The sequence below is a fragment of the Nannobrachium achirus genome (assembly GCF_963921795.1).
Source record: "Nannobrachium achirus genome assembly, chromosome: 20".
NCBI lineage: Eukaryota > Metazoa > Chordata > Actinopteri > Myctophiformes > Myctophidae > Nannobrachium > Nannobrachium achirus.
In genome coordinates this window covers 23,313,414-23,322,511 of record NC_137827.1, presented here as the reverse complement: position 1 = coordinate 23,322,511, position 9,098 = coordinate 23,313,414, and the positions used below count along the sequence as shown (strand labels likewise).

Sequence of the window (9,098 nt, the reverse complement as noted above, 5' to 3'; positions counted from 1 at the left end):
CAAAAAGCATGTTTTACATAAAAGATCATTCAAGGGAACAGGAACATGGTATTGAAGAAAAAAGGAGACAAAAACATATCGCTGATGGCAGGGCCAGGCAGGACAACTCAAGTGAAAGGCGAGAATACCACACAAAAAAGATACAAGACAGAAAGAAATAAGAGTAAAAATAAGGAAACAAATTAAAGATCGTGCCATGGCTTCTGATCAAAATTAGACCCATTAAACTGAAAAAAGTAGACTCCATTCTATCCTGTCGCTTACACTACCCCATTATTTTTCGTTGATATAGAAATACTCAATATCTGTGTTGCACGTAGGCCATATTACAGAATGTGTTGGTTGTTCAGCTTAGATTCGCTGTGATTTATTGTATGAAAGTAAACTGACTGAAGTTCAACAAATTTCCAGAAGTACAGAAAATAAATGTACCTCTGGAATGCGTGGCCATAGAATAACAAAATATATAGTAGAGAAAAACCAAATATTTGGGGGTTCAAGGTAGAATTAAAAGCATTGGGTGTCCTTTCATTGCACATGGCTTTTCCAATGTGGTAAAATCCTGGTGTTTCTAAAATAAAAAGAAACCTGTTCAGTCCAATTCCTATATATTATATTATGTGTAAGCGTGTCTTACTGCACGACCAGTTGCATCAAGGCTTCGCTCTGTCCTCTGCTGGGCAAGAGCAGCCCGTGAGGAAGTCCTCTAGAGGCTGAATGGCTCTTATAAGCGACTTTTGTTCTCCAACATTGTGGCTTCCAAACCGACATCCTTCTGCAGAAAGAAAAGAAACATTTCCTGCCACACCTGTTGATGAATTGTGCATCTGTGTGAGGCTAGCAGAGTAATAAACAGCGTAACTGGGGGGGTCCAAAATAAATACTTTCCTCAGTTTGATAGACTGCTGAAGGAGCAGCATGCACAGTTTGTAACTAGTTCGAATAATCTGTCAATCTGTCAGTTACAGAGGATATATAGAGTAAGAGTATATTGTCTGGTTTGGATGGAAAGGGGCATTTGTGAATCATGCTGATTGTACAGGATCCATGTCATAGTCTACTATTGTTCTGCCAAGCTAGCCTGCTTTCAGTCTAATAACACATCTTTTAAGCCATGTCTCCGTTTTCAACAGTGTGTGTGCACACCCCCCACAACCACTACCTATTGTGGATAAAATATCTCAACAATAGGTGGATACATTTTGCCTACCCATGTTCAACCACTCCTTTATTTAACAGTTAAAGTATATGTACTGTATACAAGGACAGAGCACATTAAACAATGTTGTTGTGAATGTGCCAGTATTAGTCAGCTGGCATCAACTATTGTCTCTTTTCAGGCATTCTTATACTAGTCTTCGGTTTGTCAGTATAATAGAATTGTACAATGGCTGAATACGTTTCCTCAACAGTTTCAAAACTGCACACAAATACCTCTTTCCTTTTGCTTTACAGTTCCACCATCAGCATTCATAGCAAAATGAAAAAGAACAGCCTAGCTGAAGTGATGAATCTGAAATTTGAGTAAATATGAAACTGAAATGTTTGTTTTTGCCAATTTAACAGCATGTAAAAGATCATATTGTGTGTAAGGTATGGGAAACATCTTACTGTATTTCAAAGAGCTGCAAATTCACACTTGTAACACTATTGAGGAGGCTCCAAGTAAAATATGTGTGCTGCCTGCAATGTTGCCACAGCTGTAGCCTATTGTAAGCAGGTGACAATACAGATCTTTATACATTTAAGATACTGTGTGGCATGTGTGTGTAATCATTCTTAAAATAAATAAATAAATGAAACAACCTGGTGTGATTCAAAGCAATAACATACAGTAGTACATGTGCTGTATATGACCCTCTAACTGCTTATAACCTACTGTATGAACCTTCTATGAATAGCTATGTATAACATATGTGTATGAACCTTGAAGGAATACTTGTAACCTATGAACCTGTGAATTAATCCATAACCTCATGTGTGAACCTGAATGAATACCTACATGTATGACATTTGAATGAATAACCATGACCTTTGCACATCTGAATGAATACTTACAACCTTATGAACCTACAAATGATTATAAATAACCCGATGAACCTATGATATACAGTAAGACAAAAATCTGTTGGCTGCTTGCAAGAATTTATTCACACCCCATAGACACTGCCAACAAACTCACAGAGCACAGGTTATGTAACTTATAGAACTAAGAAGCATATAGACATTGCCAACAAACTCACAAAGCACAGGTCATGTAACTTATAGAACTAAGAAGCATATTCCCATAGTAACCGTTCAGGGGTCATGGTAACAAACTTTAAAACACAATCAAGAAAAGAAACTGTCTGGGAAATATACAGTACATATTTGGTGGTAATCATTGGACCATATAACGAGTGCTTCTTCGTAAGCTGCATTGGTTCCAGATACAGTGGTGGTCATGCAGCAATACATATAGCAACCTGATCACTTGGTGCAGCTTTCGAGCAGTGGTTCTCAACCTTTTCTGTCCGAGGCCCCCAAAAGAATCATATTTTAACTGGGGACCCCCACCCTGATGAGCACTAAGAGTTGAAGCATTAAAAAATGAAGCACATTTTGTATAACATGGTTCTATTGTGAAAATAGCAGATCTACATGCTCACAAAGCTTGGCGTTGCGAGGCGCTGTGAGCATATAGATCGGCTATTTTCACGATTTCTGCCTCTAATATTTGACAATTTGGCCAATGTTTAATTTGTCATTTTAGAGGTATTAAAAAGTCCTTAAATTGTCACTTTAGAAATGTGCAGATGTTGGTTTGTTTACTGTCGAGTGAGAAATCAATGTTTCACATTAAGTTAATCATCTGGGGACCCCCTTGGGGGTCACGAACCACAGGGTGAGAACCACTGACCTATAGCAACCTGCTAACTTGGTGCAGCTTTAGAGCAAGCATCTTAGATCAGCACCATTGTTTACCACAGACGATTCATTGAACAGTCTGGTGAGGTCCACAAACAACAAATACAGTACAAGGACTCATGAGGTACCAAGGCAACAGCTGGATGAAGCGAGGAACACTACCCACTTGATCGCTCTCCAGCATGGATGGCTTTTAAAATACAAGGTCATAGCATTGCTTGATGTCAATTAAGTAAAGTAAATCAAGTGATGACATTAGAAACATTCACAATGTCCAGACTAATTCAATACATGGAGCTTGGATGCCCAATCAGGGATGGAACTTGACTACCGTGTGTACTAGAATGGTGGATGGTAGTGCTGTAATAGTGGATGCACTGGTGCAATACCACAGTTATAGGGGGTTACACATGAGGATTTGAAATATTACTGTTGCAGAGGCCATTTATTTTACCTCTTGTTTTTCTTTTCTTTAGAGATGAATGCAATAGCATAATTGTAGCCCATAGTGCACAGTGTGACTTCAAATGTTTTTAAAATGAAAAAGATCACTGCATGGAAACTGAGCTCAGAAATCAAGTATAAAATAAGAGGGCTTGTTTCTCTCCTTGCCTGGCGGTTGCCAGTTCAACATCAATGAAAAAGGTGTCACAAAGGGACCTGTCCTGCTGGGCTGGGTGCTGGATCAAAAATTCAACATGAAATAACAAAATCTGCACACCGGAGTGCTGCATTCTGGTGTGCAGATTTTATTGTTATTTCAATATTTCAACATCAAAGCAGAACATGTTTGTCAACAAGCCATGCTGAACTGTTCTGCAAGGAATGGTCAATTTGAACAAAAGGGGAAATTACATTTACTTGACTGTAAAAGCAAAAACAAAATATGTCCACCCACTGACACTGTAGTGTCTGAATGAATGACTTTCTATATTGGTTCCCAGAATTTATATTTATTTTTATTTTACTGACCAGTACAAATCAAAGACTGGCTTCTCCTACAACAGGCCAAGGGACAACACTATAAACCAGGGAATGTACCAGGACAACACATTCCTAGTTTGTACTGATAAGCAAAATGCTCCACAGAGAAGAGTGGGACACTTACACATTGTGAATGGCTTCTGACCTTGTCACACATGAATGCGCAAGTGAAGAAGTGAAAAAACACCTAACAATTCCTCACATGTAACCCATATAAAATCAATGGTGAAAAAGATTCTTTCTCAGTGACTGGTCTCCTAGTGAATAGTGATGAGTGATGATGGGGCCTGACGATGGAACAGAACGTTTTCTGGCACCACTACACTTTAGGTAGTCTCACGTTGCCAAACAAACAGAGATCTGTGCCTACCGATCTTCTAAATGCAATGTAGTTAAATTGTACATAAACAAATGCAAGAGGTTTTGGGATATGAGATACCAATGGATTGTAAAGTGTTATACTTGGGTCATTTGGCAGAAGGGAAGGTGCATGTAAATGATAGGTACTTGGTAAAAATATTATTGGCAGCGGGGGGAAAAGTAATTACAAGAAAATGGGGTCAGGTCAGGTGCAGTCTCCGACAAAAGGTCAATGGGTGGAGTTGATAGAGGAAATATATACTATGGAGAAACTGACACACCATTGAGATTAAAGGAAGAACAAATTGAGGACACATGGTTGAAATGGACAAGATAAGAACTGTAACAGAGACAGTGGGGAGGGGAAAGACACTTGAAACAAGGGAAGAGCCTGGGTCGAGTACCATGGAATATGTGTGAATTCAGAATTATAATGTGAACAGTTGTCACTTTTTATTTTCTTATTCTTATTTGTGTATGCTATGTCATTTTTTTTTGTCTTGTGGGGTTTGTATGTCTATGTGATTTGTTGTTGCGTGAATCTTTAATACAACTTTAAGTGATAAATGCAATGTCGTTGCTATAACAGCGGCGAGAACGTCCACTAACAAACCTACCAATAAGCCTACTGTCACAATATGAAGGACCGCCCTAAAGATGTTGGATATTGTTGCTTTTTTACCTTCGGTCATATTCTTAACAGACTAAATTATTGTTTTTGTATGATGCAAGACGCGGGACATAATGTTCGGCACGGCAACTCACTTGCTTAAGCAAAGCTCGACGAAAACAAGCGCTCCCTCACATCCTATGAAAACAATAATAGCTCCCTATAATATGTAGGTAAGGACAATGCTGTGTGGAACTCTCCATGTTACCTTCTGTTCCAGGATTGATTATTGCCCAATTAGCTGTCAAACCTGGCTCCTTTTACATGAGGCAAAAATACTGTGTCAGTTTGTCTATTTGGCTATCAGGCTAGAGAACACATTGTGGCACTACTCTGTTCAGAAAAGTATCAGTTAAAGTCTAGTGTACGAGTCAAGTTTCCATCCCTGTACATATTGAGTATTAACTCAAATAAGGTTTTGGACCATTGTTAGGAGCACCATTATACAATAACGGGTTGTGGACATAAAAAGCATATGAAATTATAAACAAATGCCGTTTCAAGCGTCTATGTGGACATACATGGAAAGACGTTCTAGTAAAACAATGAGAGGGTGGGTACTCATTAGTGATAGCCCCTGGTTGACTTCCTTTGATTAGTTCCTGCTTTAGCTGAAACCCCGGAAGAAGAGAATGTCTGGGTTCTGTGGAGGAGAAGATCAGGGTGAAGGTGAACTACTTTTTATATTTTGCCGATATTTCAGTCATTAATGGATAGTGTTTATGTATGCATGTGACAAATCCTAAGTGTTGGGCTGCCAAGTCCACGAGAACAGTTTGCAATGATGTTTATGGAACTCAATTAGAAGGATGGAACACCCGTCTAACATTAATTTTGGTGTTTTATTGAGGTTGCAATCTGGTGACTGTGAAGGCCATATATGATTCAGATGATTTTCATATTCAACAAGCCATTCATTGACCCCTCGAGCCCTGTGGATGGGGCATTGTCATCCTAAAAGAGATCACTCCCACAAGGATAGATAAGTGTTTCAATATACTGCAGGATAAAGATGATCGCGCAGAGTAATTATAGTTATAGTATTATTCTTGGGTAGTTTGTGCTTTATTAGATAGTAGAGCAGAGAGGGATAAGAAACCAGGTGTCAGAGTCATGTCCCAATAACGTAGCCTGTTTTGTAGTCACTTAAATTGTTTTCTCTCGCCATCTTGACCCAAAATCAAAGTCAGCTGGGCCTGCTCAGAATTTATGTATGCCACAGAAAACTATAGGATTTTAATTGCTTAATTGTGTCAATGCAGTACACCTGTATGGAAGCATGGGCATTTGTTATGTTTCTCCACTCATTATTCGGTTTTTAACTTTAATTTGTCACCTGTCTGTATATACATATGTATGTACCTTGCGTCTGCTAGTATCTAGTGTGAATGCCGGAATGTGTGTAGCCAGTCAATGCCAGAAATTGCTTGTGCGTTTTTGTATATTATATTAACACCTCACGACTGACAAAAAGGCAAATAATGAAAAGAATTGTCAAAAAGAAAAAAGAAAACCAGTTATTTCTATTGAACTACACAATCATATGTCAGAATATAAAGGCTTACCAGAGGTGACAGCATGCAGGAGGATGGATCAATCATTCAGTGGATGCATGCTACTGACAGACTTCTAAACAGCATGCAAGAAGGGCAAGAAAAAGACACTTGGAGGTAGAAAGGGGGACAAACACTGCCACGTTAAGTGGAGAAAAAAGCCAATACCAACTGAGGGCTCTCCACAGCGATAACAATATGACACATGTCTGCACAGGGTCACAAACGTTTCAATCTCACCACGGACAAACCGAAAGCCCAAGCTGACAGACAGACGAGAGAACCATGCTTGATCAGAATAGACTGTGCAGTGTACAAAAGAAAAAACTATTTATCATCAGTCACATATCCATCAATACACACATTCACAGTAAGATACAATACATCGTTCTTTGGGGAATGGGACGAATGAAGAAAATTGCTCCTATGGATTGACGGAAGACAATGACAGATGTACTGAAGCCATTGGAAGTGTGACGTTAATGCAGCTGTGCTTCAGAAAACATTACACACAAGAAGAGAAGGTGAACAATCAAGTGTTTTTTGAAAACTCGAAACTGAATGACAGGGAAACAGCACCACTATGGATGCTCAACTCAGCTGTGACATGGCAACATGAAAAAAGGGGAAGGATAGGAGCGTTGGCACTAAGGGGCAGCTGTCAAATACCACAGCTCTCCCCCACCACTGACCAATCTGTGCCATCTCTCTTCCAAAACAACTGTGCTGACCCACGAGCCACAGCTGACATTAATCCTAAATCTTCCATGTCAGTGCAGAGGAATGACAGGACACAATATTTTGGTATGAAAAAAAAAAAAGAAAATGCTGATACAGGCTCTAACGAGGAAAGTTGCTAATGCTAATGAGTGTATCTGTGGGTTCTTAACAAGGCTGCCTCGTTTGGTGTCCTAATTTACAGTGAACTGCGTCTCAGGGGTGCAGGATAATGAGCTGGGATTCCCAGGGCAGTGGCTTGTGTAAGCCACCTCATGTGGGAGGGGTGTGTGTGTGTGTGTGGGGGGGGGGGGGGGGGGGGGGTCAGGGGCGTCAATTGGGTATGGCAGGGGTATGCAGCTGCCATACCCTGGGTCCAGGGGGGGAAATAAAAGTTACTTTTAAATATAAATCCATGAATGTCTCTTTGTCTATCTGTGCTGGTTAAATTACAGTAAAATAACTACAAATGCAAAATTTTACAAAATGGTCACTTTAACAAGGTATTATAATTATATTCTCCACACTTTTATTCTCCCCATCTTGACAAAATGGTATATTCCCAGGTTCCGCAGGACAGCTGCACAGGTGCAATGCATTATTGTTAATTGTGGCACGTTTACTAACATGCTAAGTTTATCTGCACTTGAACAACCGTTCCAGGCTGCCATATCCAGCCCAAGAAACCGTAGAAACGAGGAGAAAATGTACTTGAAATAAATGTATCATGCATGTTGCTAGTAAGGTATGGCAACATGACTGGTGTCTTGCATGCACGCGAAGGCGTGCATGCAAGACACCAGTCATGTTGCCATACCTTAGCTTTTTCTGAACTGATGCCACTGGGGGGGGTGTCACTCACTCCTGCAGTGAGTGAGAGACAGACACTGAAAGAGAGTGTATGACAAAGTGAGAGAGCAAGGACATTTCTGATGCAGTGTCCGTGTCTGTAGGTTGGAGAAGGGCACAGAGTGGAAGGGGGAGGGGTGGGTGGGTGTGGGCTGATGGGGCTATAGATGTCATCTCTGCCCGATCTGCTTGTTTGTACACTCCAATCATTGAATCGCTGTGACCATGTGAGAAAAGCTTGTGTTCTCTGTGACAAAGTGACCTCGGGCAACAAGTACACTCACGAAAAAGAGAAAATGGAGAGAGAGAGGGAGAGAGAGAGAGGGAGGGAGAGAAAGCGAGCAGGGTGGGGGGAGGTTATGGAAAGATGCTATGAAAGAAACGATAACTGCACAGCAGAACAAAGGAAACGGTGCCATGGGCTTGTTGAATGTCGTTTCCTAAGTGAGATTTTAATCGAGGGCAAATTCTGTCGGGTTTGACCCTGGTTATTGATACACCACAGCGTATCAATAAGCCATGAAACACTTAACAGTCCAGGAGAAATATTACAAGTTCGCCTCGCTTTTTCTGTACAATATTTCTCCATTTGTGGGGCAATCATGAAAAGGAAAAGGGTCCCCGGTGTGCTCTAAAGCAAATTAGTAAATCCAGAGCTCAGTGACCTCAGTATAGAAACCATCCACAGAGTAAGCAGTGAGCCCTGCCACCCCCACCTCTCTTTACTGCTGTGTCTGCACTGCTGCATTAGTCAAGCTCAAATGGGTTTCCACCATGAGAAACAGAGCATGACATGCGCTGAACAATGGCAGGCAGATGACGGTCCAGCTCCATTTGATGATGGCCGCGGCTGACGTGGCCGTGTTTTGATGTGCCGGAATATAAGGCCAATGTGATTCATTAGCGGGCACAGGTGGCCTCAGACCTAATGACTACGTACACTTACAGTTAAATTACAAATGTATACACCGGGGGTCTTCAATGTTTTCAGGCCAACGACCCCTTAGTTGAGAGAGAAATTAAGTAGGGACCCCCCCCATAACCTTTTCATAGATTCC

At 40.7% G+C, this 9,098-nt stretch overlaps 1 protein-coding gene across 1 annotated transcript in view; it reads right to left on the bottom strand.

Annotated features, from left to right (window-relative positions):
• Positions 1 to 2,136: 2,136 nt before the first annotated feature.
• The window catches only part of ppm1aa (protein phosphatase, Mg2+/Mn2+ dependent, 1Aa), a 31,771-nt gene continuing 24,809 nt past the window's right edge, over positions 2,137 to 9,098 (bottom strand). Inside the window, exon 6 of the mRNA XM_080750077.1 lies at positions 2,137 to 5,564. Within this exon, the coding sequence (XP_080606203.1) occupies positions 5,529 to 5,564 (36 nt within the window). The 3' untranslated portion in view covers positions 2,137 to 5,528. The remainder of the gene's footprint in view (positions 5,565 to 9,098) is intronic.